This window comes from Mesoplodon densirostris, chromosome 4 (genome assembly GCF_025265405.1).
Source record: "Mesoplodon densirostris isolate mMesDen1 chromosome 4, mMesDen1 primary haplotype, whole genome shotgun sequence".
NCBI classification, from domain to species: domain Eukaryota; kingdom Metazoa; phylum Chordata; class Mammalia; order Artiodactyla; family Ziphiidae; genus Mesoplodon; species Mesoplodon densirostris.
In genome coordinates this window covers 146,369,473-146,391,476 of record NC_082664.1, presented here as the reverse complement: position 1 = coordinate 146,391,476, position 22,004 = coordinate 146,369,473, and the positions used below count along the sequence as shown (strand labels likewise).

The following is a 22,004-nucleotide window of genomic DNA, read 5'->3' as shown; positions in this document are numbered from 1 at the left end:
GCTTGGCCTCTTAACTAACTGTTCTTGGTCTTTTTTTTTTTTTAATTAAAAAAAAATATTTATTCACCTATTTATTTATTTGGCTGCGTTGGGTCTTTGTTGCTGCATGTGGGCTTTCTCTAGTTGCAGCGAGTGGGGGCTACTCCTTTTCACAGTACGCGGGCTTCTCATTGCGGTGCCTTCTCTTGTGGAGCACGGGCTCTAGGCGTGCGGGCTTCAGTAGTTGTGGAACGCATGCTCAGTAGTTGTGGCTCGCAAGCTCTAGAGCGCAAGCTCAGTAGTTGTGGCACATGGGCTTAGTTGCTCCGCGGCACGTGGGATCTTCCCGGACCAGGGCTCGAACCCATGTCCCCTGCGTTGGCAGGCAGATTCTTAACCACTGCACCACCAGGGAAGTCCTGTTCTTGGTGTTTTTAATACCTAATATTACTATTTGGCAGAACGTTCCACAGAGTTCAGCTTGGGAAACGATGCTGTAAGGCCACGTTCATTGTATTAGAACAGCTAACATTAGAGAACACTTGCCTGGTGTTGTGTTAAGCACTTGCCATGCATCACCTCATACATTCTCACTATGCCGCTACTTTACTTACATTCCCAAAGGATGCCCAAAGGCATGGATTTGGAATCACCCAGAAATAAACCAAGTCACTAAGCCCAAGCATGTTTGTTTCTCCCCTGCTCCAAGTGCACACATATCAAATGCCTTCTCTCTCTAAATCAAACTTTTTTTTTTTTTTAATAAAAGATTTCCTTGCTGTAAAGACTTCAAACCTTGGCTTGTTCTCATATGGGCACCTTTGGCTTACTGTAAGTAGGGAAGAAACTTTATATACGCTTAGCTCAGGTGACCTAGTGGTCCCCTGGGAATATAAGGAGTCCTTTCTTACTTGAAGATGCATTTTGGTACAGACTCTGAATCACTTACCTGTATGTAAGAAATGAAAGAATAGCATAGCGGGGTCAGATGCGTACCTGACAGCTTCACCTGCAGCAAAGGAGAAGGAAATCACTGTTACTGTAGGAATAAGATGCTCTCCCCATTCCTAGGAAAGGCATTCTCAACTCACCAGCTTCGCCATATTTTTCAGAACTCCTCTGGAGTGCTGACACACCTGGAGATACTAACAAAAGGTTCCAAGATTTAGCATGCCCTCCTATATACATGTCCCATGAAACTACAGGTAGTGACTCAGTGAGCAAATGGAGTACGACTTATTGCTCTGACTGGGGAGGGAAAAGAAAATAAGCTACCATATTCATGGAGAATCCTAGACTCAAGGCTTCCTTTTTCCCCTCCTCTAAGCTCCAAAGCTTCCCAGACAGCAGGTAATAAAGGGTTTCTGTTTCTGACTTGTTCCATTTATTGCTTTAAAAATCCTTCAGGCTGGTAGTCCCTGCATCTAGAAAACCAATGACTTTGCTGTATTTGCTTTAGAAAAAGCCAATAAAGATTAGAGGTTCTCAGTATTTCTACCACAGAAGCTTAGTAGCCATACCTTGTAGCCAGAGCTGCACCTTCTCAGAAATGGCCACACTGCTGTTTGGGTACATGGTGTGAGGTGGTCTACTATCTTTCTTGGGTTGTCTGCGCCTTTCTAAGTATTTAATGTGGGTCGTTGCTAGAATCAGAACTAAATTACCTAGTTCTTATCACTCTCTGAATGTCTGCTGAGAATCAAAATATTTCAAGTACAAAAAGAGTTTCTTGTTAACAGATATTAAGAAGCATTAATTTAAACCCAGGGCAAGTTATGCCTTTTATTTTTAAAAAATAAACTTATTCCCTACCCTAGTACCTGACCTGTGAGGCATTTAACACCCACTTGTTAAAGGAACAAACACCTTGTCAGTGCCCAGACTGGTCTGAAATAGTCTAATTTTTTGTTCAATTGGAATCAGATTAAGTTCTATAGGTATAGTTTAGACTGAGTCTTTAGAAGGTGTTTGAAGAGGCATTTACTCTCCATCAGGTGCTACATACTCATATGCTAAAGAAACAAGGGCCTCTAAAAACAGATTTAGAATTATGCCTCAACTGTTATTTCCGGGCCTGTGGAGACGGCTGCCACCTACTGATCAAACCATCACTTGCAAAGATGTAGGCAAGAGCTCTCTGTACAGGGGCATTCTGCAGCAGTGGGTAATGTCCTGGCTGGGTGGGACAGAATGATAGTAATGATTGTCTCTCCAATACTCACATATCTGACAAGCGCTGTAAGAATGGTGTACATTTTGCAAAGGTCCTTTAACAAGGTGTCCACACAGCTGCCTGACGGCAGGGCTGTCTGCACCAGCTCGTGGAAAAATGTAAGCAGAGTTCCCAATTGTATGATGATGGCTTTCTCAATGGGATGATTTGGTAGGGTTGCCTGAGAAGAGGCTTCTTCTGAAAGGAAAGGAAACTGGCATATTCAAACCCAACTGGCCTTATTTTCTAGCTCAAGTGAAAGAGATTTAGAAACCAACGAAACATCATTAACTAGGAAGTCTGTAGGGAAAATGAGCATGTATTTAATTCTTCATGCAGAATACATTAATAATCATGCTGTCATAAGGCACACTACCTTCTACTTCCTTCATTACTTTGGAAATCTAGCACAAACAAACAGAGCTCAGGGCATTTGCTTTTATGCAGTCCTCAAATTCAGATTTTAGTTAACTTACCTGGTATGATTTCTTGGCTCCCCTGTCCCTTAAGCTTGGTGATTAACCAGTCCACTTCTTCTAGGACCTTCTCAGCCTGACTCAGAAGAAGTAACTGTGAAAGAAAAGAATGCCTGGCATGGCTCATTGCACACAGCTGCTGGTGTAATATGATAACCATGGCCACCTGTGGGTGGGTTACAGGCCTCAGGACGCGAGCCACTATAATTCGCTCTTCACAGGGAATAAAATGGAAGGTACGACAAGGTTATTTCCCAAGGGTCGGGGATCAACACTTACACAGACAGTAGGGGCAGCTGTTCTCAAATTCACCATTGCAAAGTGGTTTGTTTTCTCCACTTCTACATCCTGGGGAGGGAAAGAGAGGTGAGATATAATGACAGTAAGGCTGCTCCCCTGGCCTCTATCCCCAACTCAGGGTGTTGTATTAAAGGCTCACTATGGTACCTGGTCTATGTCTCCAAGATGTCCATGGATATCCTGGGACAAGTCACGCAGCAGGGTCACAGGACTCTTACACAAAACATGGAGGCTGAAGAGCAAATTCATCAAGCCCTTGCAAAATGAGGCATCCTCTAGGAGGAGGAAGGAAAGAAAAGGTAAGTTAAAATCCAAGTCAGTCCTTTGTGGGGTGTGGGGTGCCTAACTGGAACATGTAGCTCGTTATGTTTCAGGCACAATATTCCTGTGCTGCACACACTCCCATCAAGGCAGCTCTCCCACAAAGGTGCACTTCTATCCACGAGTCAGGGAGATGTTTCCCATTATTAGTCACTATCACTGCATAACTAGCACACAGGTCAAGAAATAGAACACTACCAGCACCCCAGAACTGCCCCCTCCCCCCACCAAGGAAACTGTTATTCTGCCTTGTAACTGTAATCCAGTTTTGTCTGATTTTGAACTTTGTCTAAATGGAATCGTACAGTAAGTACTCTTTTTTCTGTCTGTTGTCTTTTGTTGAATGTTATGTGTGTGGGAGTCCTCCATGTTGTGCGTCAGTGGAGTTTGTTCATTCTCATTATAGTATTCCACTGTGTGTATACAGCACAATCCCTTGATCCATTCTACTGCTGATGAATGTTTGGGTTCGATTTTGCCTATCAGAATAGTGCTGCTGTGAGAATTCTTCCACCTGTTTTTGCTGGGAGTGGAACTGCTGGATCATAAGCATACGTTTAATTTTAGTAGTTAGATATTGCTAAACAGTTTTCCAGAGTAGTTATACCAACTTACAGCTCCAGCAGCAGCGAATGAGAGGTTCAACTGTTCTATATTCTTACCAACACTTGGTACTGGTATTGTATGTGGTTTTTTCATTTTGGCCACTCTGGTGAATTTTCTAAATGTTGTTTGGTGGTGATGATTTTATATAAAGCCTAAAAGGAAACATGTCAGGAAACTTACCCCAGCTGTTTTCCTTGCAAATCTTAGTTGTCCAGGATAACATCTGCACAAACTAGAGATCATACAGATATTACAGAAACATGCCAAAAGACAGACCTAGGTGTTGTCAGACTAAAAGAGCCCTAGACCTTTCCAAGTCTAAGCAAATCACCTGCTAAAACATGTGCCTGGATCTAAAGTGGTAATCTACTAAAAAGAGCATAAAAATAAGTCCAAAGTTATGAGAAGACTTATTGATACTTTTCTCAAATATAGCATATGGCTCAATTCTCAATGCCCTCATTAAGGGCCAAAGGTCCTGGGGTCTGGGCTCTTACCCTTTGAGCTTCCTCTGCCCCTACCACCACGGTCTAGGGCTAAAGTACCCTCTTTCCTCTTCCCATGCCCCACACTCTCTGCATTTGAGACATCTTTAAGGACAGTAAGCTAACAGAGGTGCAGAAGAGTAAGATCCTGGCCATAGTGATAGTTGAATTAGCTATTAGGAGCCAAGAGGCCACAGGAGGTTAAAAGGGAAGAGGGATAAAAAAAAAAAAAAAAAAAAGAAGAAGAAGAAAGAAAAAGAAAAGAGGCAGAAAAACAGATCGGGGAAGCTTAAGGTCTTGGTATAGTAGGTCCTATGTTGCCAGATACACACTCAACTTTCTGCTTCAGCAGTTGTTTGGGATAGGCTTTCAGCCACAAAGGCACTGAAATGCGTGATACTTAAGAGTAAAACGATGATTAAGAATCTAGTTTTTGATCTGTTGGGGAAAAAGATGAATTTAGAGGCTAACTGAAAGTTCTCTGTGAACTGATATAAAAAGAGTTTCCAGGATACAGTGATTACTATAGAATACTGATTTCCAGAATACAGTATTAAATGCAACAAATAAATAAAGCAGGATGCTGAACAAGTTTTTGTGTGAAGAGGGTAGGGTCAGGAATAAGAATCTATATTCATATTGCTGTATAGGAATAAAAAACTCTTTACATAAGAAACTAAAAGAAGATATTTACTTATCGGGGGAGAAGAAGAACTGAACAGATGGAGGACATGGATAGAAGGGAGACCATTTCCTGTAAATCTTTTTATAATTTCTGTTTTTCAAACCACAGAACTTTATTACCCATTCAAAATTAAATTAAAAAATTTTAAACAGACTACCTGAAGTTATGAGGGGGTACGTGATGAAAATTAAATTTAAAAAATTTCCTGTTTATATTAGCCTTTCCAAATCTATTTATTTTCCCTCAGATGTCACCATGTTCCAATTCTCTGTCTGTGTTTCTTTCCTAATCCTGGGCTCCTTGCAGCAAAAGTAGCAATATGAAAGAATGAAGCTGAAAGTAAAGTGCAGATGCGTTGTTTTGATCTAGGATGACATAAGTAACAAAAGGGATTTTCTTTGGGCTACCTGGAACTAGGATAACAGGAAAATCAAGTCTGCTTTTCAGTGCTCAAACACCATAACACACAGGGCTATGGTCTGGCTAGCTCTTCCTAAAGCAAGGCCTTACACAAGGAGGCTTGCATCTCAGCACTCCAACTCGTCTCCTCACAGATCAGGAAGGAGGTGTGGTAGAACCACACAGCCCTAGGCTCTCAAGGACTCTCTTTATCATCCTCTAGGGAAATCACTCCTGAATGGAACAGACCCACAAAATGTGGCACTTCTCTTATTCTATATGTGTGAATGCTTATGTGGGTACATACATTCTTCGTGTATGTGTGCAGACCCATACACATATACCTAAAACCTATCTGGGCAGAACTGATTCTGTTTTAGGACTATGATCACGCTTTCTGACTTATCACCTTTTGTTGAATCTCCCCCAAACTCAGTACCAGCTAACCTTGATGACAAAGTTAACTGCTGAATGTCAGCTACCTTCTTGATAATTAACATACTTTCATTTTAGAAAAGAAGAGAAAACACCAAGAGTGGGGAAAAACCCACATTAAGAAGGCTGAACTCCACAGATAAACAAGATTTTTTTTCTGTAGTGCTTACTGTTTACCCTTGACAGTGGCCAAAAAAACAAAAGCAGTAATTATAACATGGTAGAAACACTATGTAGCGAAAGGTACATCTTATAGATCTTATATTAATTCAGAAGCATAACTGAATATATTATTTTAAATAAGCCAGATTTCAAGCAGACATTTAGATATATACTTTAGGACGTAATACTCCTTGCCTTCTGAGGGATGCTAAGTGGGAGTGAATGAGTGGTACTCATACCTGAGTGGAGGAGGGCTCCAGTAGCTTGGACAAGTCGGAGAGAACAGTGACGAGTAGGAGGGCTTCTTTGCTGTTAAAGTCTTCTTCTTGGCTGCTAAGTATATTCAACAAGGACCTCTGAGAAAGGAAAAGTATACACAGAAACATTAGCAGACATGTTACTAGCAGGGAGAAGAGACATCTACCCAGAGATTCCTAAGGCTGGGACAGAAAGGATTCATAAACACCAAAATCCAAGAGGATAAAAGCTGAAAATAAACCTGGATTGAATAGGTGGTTTCCTACCCTGTTTCTGATTGTAAGTCTAAGTGTTCTCTTGAGAACTATGGACTCCTTCTCCAACCCCCTGCCAAATGTACATCAGGAATGAATTGTGCACCGTTTTTTTTTCTCTTTGTTTTGGCCGCGCCACACAGCTTGCGGGATCTTAGTTCTTTGACCAGGAATTGAACCCAGGCCCATGGCAGTGAAAGCACTGAGTCCTATCTATTGCACCGCCAAGGGAATTCCTGTGCACCCAGTTTTGGGTGGTTCGCAACTCCCTGAAGCCCATCCACTGACCTCAGGGCTAGACCACGCCCCAGTGCTGGTATTCCCTATACACCTTCCCTGTTTTCCTTTTCTCTGTTTCTCTCTCACCACCTGAAACACTGTATTTTGTCTGTTAGTCTCTTCCCACTACAATGTAAGCTCTGTGAGGGTAGGGTTTTGTCTCTTTTATCCCTTGCTATATCTTCAGCACCTGGAACAGTCTCTGGCATATAATAGGAACTTTAAAATTATGTATTAAAAGAAATCCTCTGTGATAAAAGATCCTGATATTGTGACAACTAGTGGTTAGAAACTAATAGGAGGGACTTCCCTGGTGGCGCAGTGGTTAGGAGTCCGCCTGCCAATGCAGGGGACACAGGTTCGAGCCCTGGTCCAGGAGGATCCCACATGCTGCGGAGTAGCTAGGCCCATGAGCCACAGCTACTGAGCCTGCTCTAGAGCCTGCGAGCCACAACTACTGAAGCCCGCGCACCTAGAGCCCACACTCCGCAGCAAAGAGAAGCCACCACAATGAGAGGCCCCATGCACCATGACGAAGAGTAGCCCCCTCGCTCCGCAACTAGAGAGAGCCCATGGGCAGCAAAGAAGACCCAACGCAGCCATAAATTAATTAATTAATTTAAAAAAAGAAACTAATAGGCTTCACTGTCCAGTCTTTATGCAATCTGACAGACAAAGCCAAATTACATTTGCATGCATTAATGGGCTCCTGGCTACTTCTTTGTATCAGCTCAAACAGTGATTCTTAGAGGCACTGACTCCTGCAGGTTGGGGTGGCTTAAATACACATCCTTCCTAGAACCCTTTTAAATGCATTCTCTCATTCTAAGAGCTTTGTCTTGTTGCTTGAATGATGACCCAGAAGAAATTCCTGTTCTACTTGCTCACTGTCTGCCCATTCTCACCAGCTGGCCCTGCTAACAGTCCCTTTCCAAGGACCCTCACAAAGTACTGCAGTTTCCCAGGCTTCTCACCTGAAACTGCCGGATCTGGAATGCTGCTCTTTGAGTGACAGTGACTTCCACCTCTTCTTCCTCCTTATCTGTGGCATCTAGGAAAGGAAAATAACTCTATCTTCTTTGAAATGGCTTGGGCTTTTTTTTGCCTTTTCATACTAAAATTTTAGGAAGCCAAAAAAGTCTAGAGGCAGATTTAATTATATTCCTAACATTCTGCAATTTCTTAATACTACATTCCATTTTCCAGTCACTGTTTGTGGATAAATGTAATCCAGTAAGTGTCAATTCTGAATCCACTAGATGTCACTCCTTAGCAACATTAGGACTGCTCAGGTGTCCTCTGCTAGGTTAACAACTAGAATCAAGAGGTTTGGTTAAGAAAGACAAACTCAGATAGAGCCAATTTATCAAAATTGAAATGCCCACCCAGAGCCCTCAGAAACTGATGAATCTTGGGCTGGTAGAACTGTTGCACGGCACTGAATATTTTCTGCAAACCCTCCAAGCACAGCAGCGAGATGCTCTTTCCTTTCTCTTTCTTTCCTGACTCTTCCACTGAAGTAGGAATTGAAGTGTATCTCCAAAGCAAGACCCTGGGGAAAAGTGATTTTATTTTCAAAGTCAGGTTCACTAAGGTACAATTTACATACAGTATAATTCCCATCCTATAGATGTATAGTTCTATGAATTTTGACTAACTTACACAGTTGTGTACTCAGCCCCACAATCAAGATATTTCCATTACCCCAAAAGTTCCCATGTGCTCCTTTGTAATCAATTATTTCTCCTCAATTTTGCAAGCAACCACTGGTCTGTTTCCTGTCCCAGTGGTTTTACTATTTACAAACTATCATATAAAAATGGTATCATTCATTATGCAGCCTTCAGAATCTGGCTTTGCTAACAGCATATGCTTTTGAGATTCACCTATGTTGCTGCATGTATTGGTAGTCTGTCCCATTTTATTGCTGAGTAGTACTGCCCACAGCTTGTCCATTCACCAATTTATCCATCCATCTATTGACAGACTTCTTGGTTGTTTCCAGATTTTGCTGTTACAGATACAGCTGCCGTATACAAACCTTTATATATCAACATCTACTTTCGTTTCTTTTGGGTAAATACCTAAGAGTGGGGTGGGAATATCATATGGTAGGTGTGTGCTTAACTTTTTAAGAAACCGCCACTATTTTATAAAGTGGCTGCACCATTTACATTTCTGTCAACAGTGTATAAGAGTTCAAATTCTTCCACATCCGTGATAACACTCTAGTATGGTCAATCTAAACTTTTAGGCATTCTAATAGGTGTTTACTGATATCTCATTGTGATTTTAATTTGCATTTACCTAGTGTTTAATTATGTTGACCATACTTTTGGGTTCTTATTTGCCATCTATACATCTTCTCTGGTAAAGTGTCTGTTCAAGTATTTTACCCATTTTGCAATTTGTTTTCTTAACAAGTTTAAGAGTTCTTTATATACTCTGGTCACCAGTCCATCATCAGACATGTGTTTTGCAAATATTTTCTCCTCATCTGTGGCTTGTCTTTTCATTTCCTTAAGAGTGTTTTTCAAAGAACAGTTAAATTTTTAAAAAATATCAACTGTGCTTCTGGTATTTCATCTAAGAAATTTTTACCTAAAACAAGGCTGCAAAGCCTTTTCTGTCTTCTTCTAGATGTTTTATAATATTTGGTTTTACATTTATGTCTCTGATCCATTTCAAGTTAACTTTTTGTAGATAACATGAGGAATGGATAAAAGATTCATTTTTTCACATATTCATGTCCAACTGTTCCAAAACTACTTGTTGAAAAGACTTTTCTTTCTCCATTGCATTACCTTTGCACCTTTGTCAAAAGTCAAGACCATACTTGTGTGGATCAATTCTGAACCATCTATTTCTGTTCCATTGATTCTAGCAATACCACACTACCTTAAACACAGCAACTTTACAGTAAGACTTGAAATCACATAGTGGGAGTCCTCTAACTTTGTTGTTTTATTTCACATTTGTTTTAGTTACTTTAGGTCCTTTACTTTTCCACATAAGTTTTAGAATAATCCTGTCAACTCCTACAATAAAGCTTGATAGGATTTTGATTGGTATTGTGTTGAATCTATGGATTTGGGAAGAATTCACACCTTGACACACTGAATCTTCCAATCCCTGGACACTATGTCTTTCCATTTACTTGGGACTTCTTTCTCTCATTAATGTTTTATAGTTTTCATCACATCAATCTCGCATGTTTGTGAGATTTATCACTAAGTAGTTTTCATTTTGTGACACTATAGTAAATGGTACTGTTTTTAAAATTTCGATTTCCAGTTGTTCATCACTAGTATGTACATAAAAATAGTTTTAGAAAAAAACTGACCTTGAATCCTGCAACCTTATTAAACTTACTTAATAGATCTAGTGGCTTTTAAAAAAATTCTTTGGAAATTTTTATGTAGACAATTATGTCTATAAAGACAGTGTTATTCTTTCCTTTTCAATCTGATGTCTTTTCTTTCTTTTTCCTGTCTTACTGCACTGACTAGGACCTCCAGTATGATTTTGAATAGTAGTGGTGAAAGCACATGGGGGAAAGCACCGAGTCTTTCTTCATTTAAGTATGCCGTTAACTATAGGGTTTTTGTGGATATCCTTTATTAGACTGAGAAAATTCTCTTTCATTCCTGGTTTGCCAAGAGATTTTTTTTTTTAGATGTTGGGGGTAGGAGTTTATTAATTAATTTATTTTTGCTGTGTTGGGTCTTCGTTTCTGTGCGAGGGCTTTCTCTAGTTGTGGCAAGCAGGGGTCACTCTTCATTGCGGTGCACGGGCCTCTCACTATCGCGGCCTCTCTTGCTGCGAAGCACAGGCTCCAGACGCGCAGGCTCAGTAGTTGTGGCTCACAGGCCTAGTTGCTCTGCGGCATGTGGGATCCTCCCAGACCAGGGCTCGAACCCGTGTCCCCTGCATTAGAGGCAGATTCTCAACCACTGTGCCACCAGGGAAGCCCTTGCCAAGAGATTTTATCATGGTTTATGTTGAATTCTGATTGCCTGCATCTACTGGGATGAACATATGTTTTTTTTCTTTAGTCTGTTGACATGGTGAATTACACTGATTTACAAATTTTGAGCCAACGTTGCATCCTGGGAAAAATTCCACTTAAATGATAAGTTATTCTTCTTATAAACTGTTGGGATGAATTTGCTAATTTTTTTACATCTATATTCATGAGAGAATTTGGTCTGTACTTTTCTTATTAATGTCTTTGGCTGGATTTGGTATCAGGGTAATTTACACTAGCCTTATAAAACGAGTTGGGACATGTTCCCTCCTCCATTTTCTGGAAGAGTCTGTTAAATTGGTATTATTTCCTAAAATGTTTGGTAGAATTCAACAGTGGAGACATGTAGGTCTGGAGTTTTTGTTGAGGGAAAATTCTGAATCACAAATGCAATTTCTCTAATAGAGATAGGATTACTCAGGTTACCTATCTTTTCTTGAGTGAGCTTTAAAAAAATTTGTGCATTTAAATTATGAAGTTTATTGGCATAAAGCTAACATTGTTATGAATTTTTAATATGTGTAGAATCAGTAGTGATGTCTCCTCTTCCTCATATACCCGATATTTGTAATTTGTGTCTTCTCTCTTTTCCTGGTCAGTTTGGCTAAAGTTTATTGAATTTATTGATCTCAACTAGATTTTTGTCTCATTTTCTCTATTGTTTTTGCTGTTTTTCCTTTCTTTTTTAAAATATATTTATTTGGCTGCATTGGGTCTTAGTTATGGCATGCGGGATCTTTGTTGCAGCATGTGGAATCTTTCATTGTGGTACATGGGCTTCTCTCTAGTTGTGGCACGTGGGCTCAGTAGTTACGGCACAGGCTTAGTTGTCCTAAGGCATGTGGGATCTTAGTTCTCCAATCAGGGATCAAACCTGTGTCCCCTGCATTGGAAGGCGGATTCTTAACCACTGGACAACTAGGGAAGTCCCCTGTTTTTATTTTCAATGATTCTACTTTTGTCTTTATTATTTCCTTCCTTTTTGCTCACTTTCATTTTAACCTGCTCTTCTATTTTCTTAATGTAAAAGCCTACATTAGAGATTTCAGACTTCTTTCTAATATAAACACTGATTGTTCTAAATTTCTACCTGGACACTGCTTTAGCTGGACCATACAAAATTTGACATGCTCAAATGTTCATTTTCATTCTATTAAGATATTTAAAATTTTCTGACTTTCTCTTTGACTATGGGTTATTTAGAAATGCATTTAATTTCCAAATATACGGGGATTATCCACCTATTTTTGTTACTGCTTTCTTGTTTAATTGTTGTGGTCAGAGAACATGCTGATTTCTATTTTAAAAATATGTTAGTTTGTTTTATGGCCCCAAATATGGTCCATCTTGATGAATGTACCATATGCACATGAAAGGAATGTGTATTTTAAAACTTATTTAATGTTCTATAAATGTCAATTAAATCAAGCTGGATGATAGTGTTGTTCAAGTCTTCCACGTCCTCCCTGATTTTCTATCTATTTCTACTGATTACCAAGAGAGGTAGATTATTATTTGTGTATTTCTCCTTCAGTTCTATCCCATTTTTGCTTCAAGTATTTTGAAGCTCTGTTGTTAGGTACATATACATTTAAAATTGTTGTCTACTTGATAAATTATTTAGTCATTATGTAATATCCCTCTTTATTCCTGGTAATAGAATAATGTTTTATATGTGACTAACAATCCACACCAAAACATGACTAGGAAAAAAAACCCAATATAGTGACTGCACTTTCACCTTTACGGCAATGCCCAACCTCAAACGCACCTTCATCCCCACCCCCAATTTCTTCTCTTGGAGACTCCACAGCATGTGGAAATGGTTTCTAAGGGTGAGTGGGGCTTACCGAGTTATGTCACAAAGGTTCTGAAAGACCTTCTCTGGGTTTTTGCCATCAGGGCCACTCACATGCCCCGTTTCCTTTAGCTGCTGTACCTTCTGCAGAGCCACACTCACTGCATAGCGCATAAACTCATTGCTGGACCTTAGAACAGACAGGCTCTCTTCATGACTTTGGGTACTGTCCCTAGAGAGAGAAAAAGAGAAAGATTCCTCTACAGCTACTGGGACCTGGAATTAGCTTTTCTAGGGACTGTTCAGGATAATAGTACCCAGCAAGCTCTAACTGACAGACTATAGGCAGCCCATGCCAGAGTCACTGCCACGGCTGTCCTACAAGTATCATTCTCAGTGTTACCTCACTTTCTCCCCCTCCCCTATTCCTTTAACTCCGATGAAATTTAAATATCAGTCTTAGTTTTCTTTAGTGGTTTTTTGTTGTTGTTGTTCCTTTTTTTTTTTAATTCAGGTTTTTCTTTCTTCTTTTTTATCTGTTAGCATGTTTGAGCTACTTAGGTTGATTTTCTTAGAACACGTTGTTGGAATTCATCCTATTTTTTCATTCACTAGTCCACTGTTTCTGATTTTTCCTTTAATAATTCAAAGTATCTCTTTAATGCTTAGGTAGGATTGTTCTGCCTTCATTTCAAGAAAATTACAAACGTCCTACCTTACTTCTTACTGTATATGTGCTAAGAACTATGAATCCAAGCTAGGTAATATCAGTGAGCCTGGGTAGGTATTTTTATCTTCACCACACTGCTGTCTTTAAGCACTCTGTTAGAACCTTACCTGAAAAGAGCGGTGAGGAGATCAGACACAAATTTCATGGACAAAAAACTATCATTTGTTTTGTTGGCCATTTTAGTTTTGCCTTTACCAGCTTTTTCATTAAGGATGTCAGAGAGTTCCTTGTAACACATAAATAAGCTCAGAACCTCCTCAAACTTATTCTTACTGTGTAAAAAAGAAAAAGAGACCACCAAGGACAAGCATCAGAATATTGTGGTTTATTTTCACATACAGTAATAAAGAAATCACAATGCTTCTTTAGATGTCATATTTTAGACCCAACATTACAAATGAATGGATCTTCATTAACATAGTACTCCCAGGTCATACCAATCTGGGTTATTTCTTTCCTTCCCTTATTTATACCAGTCACTGCAGAGAATGAAAGTTCAATACTACCACCAATCAAAATTTCTCTGTCAAAATCAGGATTTCTTATGTTCAGGGTCTAGGGAATTTTGAATACATTAAAGCCTGCTGGAGGGACAAAATTCACCAGCCTCTTTGGCATATGCTTTGGTGTTCCCTGGTAGAAAGAACATAGTTTGGTCTTAGGCTACATGCCCATTAATAGATAGTGTATGGTCTGTGGTCTGTTCATACCTAGCATATTGTTAGTGTTAAAAAAAAAAAAAAACGCACACACACACATAAAATGAACTACAAGTAGAGTCACAGCAATACCTTACCTGAAATTACTTACGGAGAAATTATATTCTATTAGAACCTCACAAACTCCCATAACAAGACAAGCGCAGATATTGTTTTTGATGCCAATACCAGTGCTCTGAGAAAAATCTGCTGATTTGTCCTAAAACACAGAAGATAAAATTAATAAGCTACTAAAAACCTCCATTATTCAACACAGCTGAGACTTAGCAATTACCAGTTCAAAGTCCTCTAGTTCACTCTTAATCATTCTACTAGTAATAGACTCCAACATATCATCTAAGTCTTGGTAGAATCCCTCTTCTTCCTCCTCCTCTTCTTTCTGCTGTAGGGGCATCACTCTACTCTTATACCAGGCCAAACAGTGTTGAATATAACATAGCAGACAATCCTGCAGAAGAAAATAATAATTGAATATTCTTGTTAAAGGATAACCTATGAAGCTGTTGATACTCAACAAATAATCCTTATCTATAAGGCTAAAGTAAGTTATTCATTAGCATCACAAGTTAAGTCAATATGGATTAACAAAACCGGAAAAAAAAATTGAACTAACAGAGGCATTGTTTTCTGGCCTTTTCCCAAAGGCACTGGCTTCATAAGTAGCTGACACCTAAGAATGCAACATCAGATGTGCTGCCTCTGATCTGGTACAAACACCATGGAGCCAGGTTGTGAAATTAAATCCTCTCTAGCTCCTTTGAGTCCCAGAGGCTATTCTAAAGATAGGGGTTTATGTTGAGGGAATCTTTGGGAGACCAGTCTTTAGCATCTCTGATCCAGGCTGAGGACATCTCAGTTATAAGTCACTCGGGATGAGAGAGTTTCAGTTTTTATCTTTTCTTCTCTTTCTGAGGCTAGACAACTAGAATAGAAAACCAACCTGTCCTAGTTCCTCTGAAGGTTCGACAGAATGCCAATTCTAGCTCAGCCTAAATCATATACCCCAGACTAATGAAGCAGGTCCCCTGGGTTCATCTGCTTCTGGGTGACCTCCTTCTCTCCATTCTAAAGTATATTTATTTAGTATATGTAATCAAAGAGCCATAAACGGGAGATAAAATGCTCCTTGGGAGAAACAATGGATGCCTTGATTTAGTAAAGTGCTGACATGCAGATATCTTACCAAGAAAACCAAGGTGAAGATGGGTCAGAAAAGATAAGCAGTAAGAGTTAAGAGTAAAAATTCATTGGGAGTACCAGGAAGAGCGCTTCACAGGGGAAGGTATCTGTTTCTGAAGATCAACCATATCAACAGGGCTGACAGTTTTACTTAAGAGTAAAAATAATGGCTCTGGGAGGAGGGAAAAAAGTCTCACCAGTGGTTCCTGTAGAGAGATCTGATCTCCTTGGGTCAGAATACAAGCTTCTAATTTCAGAGGTGGCAGCATATCAGGTTCCGGCTCATAGAATGGTTTTAACTGTGTATGGTAAGGAAAAAGATACCATGGCTCATGAATGTTTTTCACTTTTTTAGCGGGTCAAGCTAATGGCACCTTTAACACTTTCTAAGACATTATTTCCCAACTGTCCAAAGAACACTGCAGCAAAATTTATATTGCTTTGGCTCAACCATATCCTTTGCCCTTGCTTTAGGCACTGTACTAACTGAGATCTTCTTTCCTATTTCCACTTCATAACCTCTCCTATAAAACATCATACTCTCTCACACCAATTCCTAAATTTGTATAGGCAATCAGGATTTTCAGTATAGCTTGAGGGTTAAGAATATAGGCTCTAGAGTCAGACTGGCTGAGTCTAAAATCCCAGTACCACCACTTACTAATTCAATAAAGGTATCCATGCCTTGGTTCCTCATCTGTGAAATGAGGATATTATTAATATAAATGTATAAATTTGTATAAGGATTAAACATGCTAACACACGTAAGGAGCTTCAAATACTACTTGGCACATAACAGAGCTCAAAAAACTGTTAGTTTACCGCAAAAAAAAAAAAAAAAAAAAAAAAAAACTGTTAGTTAACTCAGCCATAAAAAAGAATGAAATAATGCCATTTACAGCAACAAAGATGGACCCAGAGATTATCATACTAAGTAAGTCAGACTGAGAAAGACAAATATTATATGATATCACTTACATGTGGAATCTAAAATATGATACAAATGAACTTACTTACAAAACAAATAGACTCACAGACACAGAAAACAAACTTATGGCTACCAAAGGGAAAAGAGGGGGTATAAATTACGACTTTGGGATTAGCAAATACCAACTACTGTACATAAGATAAACAAGATCCTACTGTATAGCACAGGGAACTATACTGAACATCCTGTAATAAATCATAATGGAAAAGAATATGAAAAATAATATATATATAACTGAATCACTTTGCTGTACACCAAAAACTAATACAACATTGTAAAATCAACTATACTTCCATTAAAAAAAAAGTTATCATTTTTCTCTTTTTTAACTTTTGGAGTCTGTAGAATTTTACAGGTCCACATACTAAGTTAAGTTGGGAAGCACTGGTCTATGCCTTCAGTCATAATTTGTGATGTTAAATGTGCAAATGTAGATGGACTGATCATTACAGGTTGATAGATACAATATAACAGGATACAAATTTTATATAGGATCAGGTCCAAGGCCCACTGAAAAGCTTTTGATGAATAGGATAGGACCTTCCAATAATTTCTCCACATCTGAGACCTTACTTTCAAATGGAGCTTCTTTAGCAGAATTATCACAAAGCAATGGCATAAAAAGGAGGGAGAGGGAGAGAAAGAGCAGTTCCATTTATAGCAAAATGGTGGACTAGGGTTTAGAGAAATCCTCATGGTGAAGAACAGTAAATAATATTGCATTAAAAATTTTATATAGACATATTTGTTAAATAGATAGCTAAGAGGAAAGGAAAAGGAAAGTAAAAAGGAATCATGAAATTAAAGACAAAGCCTAGGGTCCTCATGGGGTGGAGGGTGGATCAGAAACCTTCACATAAAGCTCGAATTCTCAGAAGGAGATATTCTTAGTGGATAAACCTAAAAAATAAATCCACCACGTGGAGGAAGATGGTAGAGCGATATGTATCTGTCTAACTGACCCCTGACTTTAGGTGAAGGGGGAAAAAATGTCTCTCCTGGGACTTTCTAACCACAAGCTATTCTCCAAACGTAGATGGGGTAGAATTCACACTACCTGTGTAGTCCGAAAAATCAAAAGCCAAAAATCTAGCTGAAAGTTTAAAGAAAGATAACATATAAGTTTGAAAAAAGTTAAGGGAAAAAATGGAAAAAAGGAAATAGAGACAATTTCAAATTTTACATAAACTAGAAAAAGAGGGAACATCCCTAAATCATTTTATTAAGCTCATACTAAACCAAGGAAGTTCAGTATGAGAAATGAAGATTACAGGCCATTCCCTCTTATAAACATATATGTGAAAGTCCTAAATGAATACCAAACCCAGTAGTGTATAAAAAGGTAATATATCATCATCAATTTGATTTCATCCCAGGAATGCAATTTTTTTTTTTTTCTTTTGGCCGTGCCACACAGCAGGCAGGATCTTAGCTCCCTGATGACCAGGGATGGAATCCACACCCCCTGCAGTTGGAAGTGCGGAGTCTTAACCACTGGACCACCAGGGAAGTCCCCCCGCCATGTTGCTTTAAAAGATTAAATAATATAATTCATCACAGTAATAGGTTAAAAGAGTAAAATCATAACGGTCATCTCAATAGATACAAAAATGTATTTGATAAAATTCTACATTCAAGAGTAAAACAACAGATCTGAAATGGCAGAGGAGAAAGTAAACTTGAAGATAGATTATGAGCAAATATCAAATCTGAAGAAAATAGTGTAAAAATATTGAGGAAAAATGAGCCAAGTCTCAGAGATATGTAGAATAATATCAGGCATTCCAACATACATACCAATGAAGTCGCAGAAGGAAAGGAGAGAAAAAGGGGATATAAAAAAATATTTGATGAAATAATCAGTGGACATTTCTCAAATTTGGTGACAAGTATCAACTTACAGATCCAAAAAGCTTAATCAACTCCAAATAGGTGAATAACATGCTTGGACTCTTGAGCTACATGATCTGAGTTCAAATCCCAGCTCTGCCACTGATTAACTGTGTGACCTTGGGCAAATTAAATTACTTAACCTCTCAGACCCTTAAAATATAAATCTGTAAAATGGAGATAACAGTTCTTATTTCACAGGGTTTTGTGAGGACTAAATGAGATCATCCACCATATAGTGCTTCATAAATTTCTTGGCCTTCTGTAAGTGCTAAACATTAGGTACTGTTGTTATTACTATTAGTACATAATAGTATCTTGAACTCTCTCAATATATAAAAAGATTCATGTAATGAAATATTATTTAGCCATAAAAAGGAATGAAGCACTGATACATGCTACAACATGGATGACCCCTGAAAACATCAGGTTAAGTGAAAGAAGTCAGTCACAAAAGACCACACACTGTATGATTCCATTTACAGGAAATGTCCAGAATAGGCAAATCTATAGAGACAGAAGATAAGTGATTGCTTAGGGGTAGGAGGTTGGGGGAAGGATGGGAGAATTAGAGGGTGGTAGCTAAATGGTGTAGGGTTCTTTTTTCCTGAGGTGATAAAATGTTCTCAAATTGATTATGGTGATGGTTGCACAACTCTGCAAATATATGAGTTATATTTTTTTAAATGGGTGAATTGCATGGTATGTGAATTATATCACCACAAAACTGTTATTAAACTGTTATTAAACAAACGTTCAAATAAATGCTTAATGAATAAACGTTGAATAAAAGGTCTTATTTACAGCAGATATTCTCCAGTTGAATTCTTCTCATCTTGATAATCCTCTGAAATAGTTCATAATTTAAAGCTTTTTTTAAAACTGAGAAATACAGAAAATAACCTAATAGACACTCATTAATATGTCACTCAGATTGAACAAATGTCAATATTGTGCTATATTTTCTCCAAATCTCTTTTTCTTCTTTCAGAAATAAACATAACAAATAAAGCTGCTGATGGCCTCTGTATAAATGGTTCTTCAGAACGTCCTTCTAACTTAGGATGTAGACTGTTAACTGAGAGGGATAACTGTCAGATAATGGCAATAAGTGGTGATTAAAATAAAACAACATGAAATAGCATCACATACCTCAGGCATGGTCACAATGTACCACTGCACTAGTTGGGAACTATTTCATATTTTGAAAATTATGAAGAATGTCAATCGCCTCTTAATGCCTTAGTATCTGTTCCCTTATATCCATAAAAATACATTTTACCTGTGAGAGCAGAGTTTCCATGATTGAATTAGCCAGCTGAGAATTTCTTCGAAGGACATCATATAACCCCTAAAAGGAATCAAACAGAGGACAAATAAGCTCTTTGATGAATAAATGAACAACAATATCCTAACAGATTTAGGTCTATGATCCATTAAAAGGTAATTTTTTTCCTCCCAGCATCTGTAAACTACATTTATTGAGTGCTTACTGGGCACATCAGAGACAAAAGAGTTGGGATGGGGGCAGGTAAGAACTTAAGAAATTAAATATACACATTAATTTTACCATGAATTTAACTACTAGGGAAGTACAAAATTTGTACAAGTTATACTTTATAATGAAATTTTGATGTCTGTCAAAAGGATAAGTTATACATACAATGCAGTAAAAATGTTTTAACATTGTGCTTAGTATCACAGAACTACCCTGAAATGGGTTGATAAAATGCCTATACAGCATTATACAGATATATTTCACATTAAAGATTGCTTGTAAAGTACAAATACTTTGACCCCATTGCTGAGAAATTTATGGCTGACAACTATATGTGCAGTTCCTCTAAGAAACATTGCAGTATTTGTAGTCCACCTCTCCTTTAAACTCCACCTTATTTTTAGTTTCACTTACTGAGTTTTCAGAACTGTTTATATTTCTTTTGTCTGATCATCTTCTTTGAGTTTCCTGATTTCATTTTTTAAACAATTTATAGTTTCACGACTTGCTTTTAATCTCTCTTTAAGCTCTGCAATTTCAAAGTTTGTTTTTTTTCCCACAGCTTCTAATTTTTCTCTGGTTTTCACTTCAAGTTCTGCAAATTCTGTTTCATGCTTATAGGCTCCTAAGGTAAGCTGACGAGATGTTGTTAATAATTATAGCATCACTGCTGTTGGGTCTTGAAATATCATTTCATCATAGAACTCTGAAACCACTGTCTTTTTTCCCAGCATTGCACTGGTGTCTGATTGAAATAGTTTTGTTTTTTTTTAATTAATTAATTTTTGGCTGTGTTGGGTCTTCGTTGCTGTGCACAGGCTTTCTCTAGTTGCGGCGAGTGCGGGCTACTCTTCATTGCGGTGTGCGGGCTTCTCATTGTCGTGGCTTCTGTTGTTGTGGAGCACAGGCTCTACACGTGCAGGCTCAGTAGTTGTGGCTCACGGGCTTAGTTGCTCCGCGGCACGTGGGATCTTCCCAGACCAGGGCTCGAACCCATGTCCTCTGCATTGGCAGGCAGATTCTTAACCACTGCGCCACCAGGGAAGCCCCTGAAATAGCTTTAATAAATGATACAGGGTTACAGGTCTTCCATTAGGATCAATGAAAAATATTTTGATGATTATTTCGAATTCACCCCAACCTGTTTCAGTAATTTCATATGGAGGCTTAGTAACAACTCTTAAAGGATTGCCATAGTTTTCATATAATTTAAAATGGATTTTCTTCACATATGCTGACATATCCCCATTTCTGTATGGTTTTACATATACTGTCCACTGATGGGTGTGCCCATCCTCTTCTCTTTTCTTTCCAAAATATGGAGGAACATTACCATAAACTATTGGTTTAACAACAGTAACCCCCTTCACTCTCCCGCCGGAGTCAGGCTCAAATTCGGCCATTCTCTTGAACATACTGTCCTATGGAAGAAGCCGCCGCTGCCAGGGAAAGAGACTGGGACCAGCGGACTTGCCGCTCCGCTCCTCCCACGCGGGCCCAAGGAGGAGGGTTTCTGGCCGAAGGAAGACGAGTCAGCAGTGCTCAGGGTGCTGAGGAATCACCAACGCCTCACGGCAGAGGGCATCGCGGAACCCCATTCAGCCCCACGCAGGAGGAAAGAAGGACGGGAAGGGTGGCGGCTACAAGGTAATTTTTAAAATTTGGAGGTAGATAAGGTTGAGATTTTTTTTTTTTGAATATGGATGACTGTGCAGAAAAGAGTTATTAACACAGTGGTCTGAGATTGCTATCCTTAGAAAGGTCTGCTTCCAAGGTTGGCCCTTGGCTGGTGGCTGGGAATTTGGCTGGTAAACAGTTTTTTCCTATACTGATATAAAACTCCCTAAACAATGAGAAGCTTACTGTGCCTAAACTGTTTGTACAAACAATATAGTTTATGCTGAAAACCTGATTTCCTTCTGGGAGTTAGGAATTTTGGTATGTGCTAAGTAAGGGTGCCTATGTGACCAGCTGCCAATAAAAAACCTTGGGTGCTCTCTAATAAGCTTCCCTAGTAGAATAGGCTTTGCATATGTTATCACAACTTATTTGAATATGCTTTGCATACGTTATCACAACTCATTTGCTGGAAGAATTAAGTGCATCCTGTGCAATCTCACTTGGAGAGGACTCTTAGAAGCTTGCACCTGGTCTCCTGCGGACTTCAGCCTATGTGCCTCTCGCCTCTGCTGTTTTTTGCTTTGTATCCTTTAACTGTAAATCTCAGCCATGAGAACAAATTTACGCTCAGTTTTATCAGTCCTTCTAAAGAAATCTTTAAACACAGAGGTGGTTTTGGGGACGCCCAATACAACAAACAATTG

General features: G+C 38.8%; 1 protein-coding gene and 1 pseudogene across 3 annotated transcripts in view; both read right to left on the bottom strand.

Moving 5' to 3' along the window:
* FANCI (FA complementation group I) overlaps positions 1 to 22,004 on the bottom strand; it is an 81,922-nt gene that overhangs the window by 7,127 nt on the left and 52,791 nt on the right. For 2 of the 3 annotated variants that reach the window (XM_060097359.1, XM_060097358.1), the window contains exons 19-34: positions 19,465 to 19,533; positions 15,502 to 15,603; positions 14,400 to 14,573; positions 14,203 to 14,324; positions 13,514 to 13,678; positions 12,729 to 12,908; positions 8,237 to 8,403; positions 7,826 to 7,902; positions 6,300 to 6,416; positions 4,075 to 4,126; positions 3,115 to 3,242; positions 2,947 to 3,015; positions 2,668 to 2,761; positions 2,202 to 2,389; positions 1,071 to 1,124; positions 929 to 988 (exon numbers count right to left, since the gene is read on the bottom strand). In XM_060097359.1, coding sequence (XP_059953342.1) covers positions 929 to 988; positions 1,071 to 1,124; positions 2,202 to 2,389; positions 2,668 to 2,761; positions 2,947 to 3,015; positions 3,115 to 3,242; positions 4,075 to 4,126; positions 6,300 to 6,416; positions 7,826 to 7,902; positions 8,237 to 8,403; positions 12,729 to 12,908; positions 13,514 to 13,678; positions 14,203 to 14,324; positions 14,400 to 14,573; positions 15,502 to 15,603; positions 19,465 to 19,533 — 1,818 coding nt within the window. The remainder of the gene's footprint in view (positions 1 to 928; positions 989 to 1,070; positions 1,125 to 2,201; positions 2,390 to 2,667; positions 2,762 to 2,946; positions 3,016 to 3,114; positions 3,243 to 4,074; positions 4,127 to 6,299; positions 6,417 to 7,825; positions 7,903 to 8,236; positions 8,404 to 12,728; positions 12,909 to 13,513; positions 13,679 to 14,202; positions 14,325 to 14,399; positions 14,574 to 15,501; positions 15,604 to 19,464; positions 19,534 to 22,004) is intronic. The other variant, XM_060097360.1, reaches the window with a different exon arrangement.
* Positions 20,112 to 21,095, bottom strand: LOC132487585 (YEATS domain-containing protein 4-like; annotated as a pseudogene).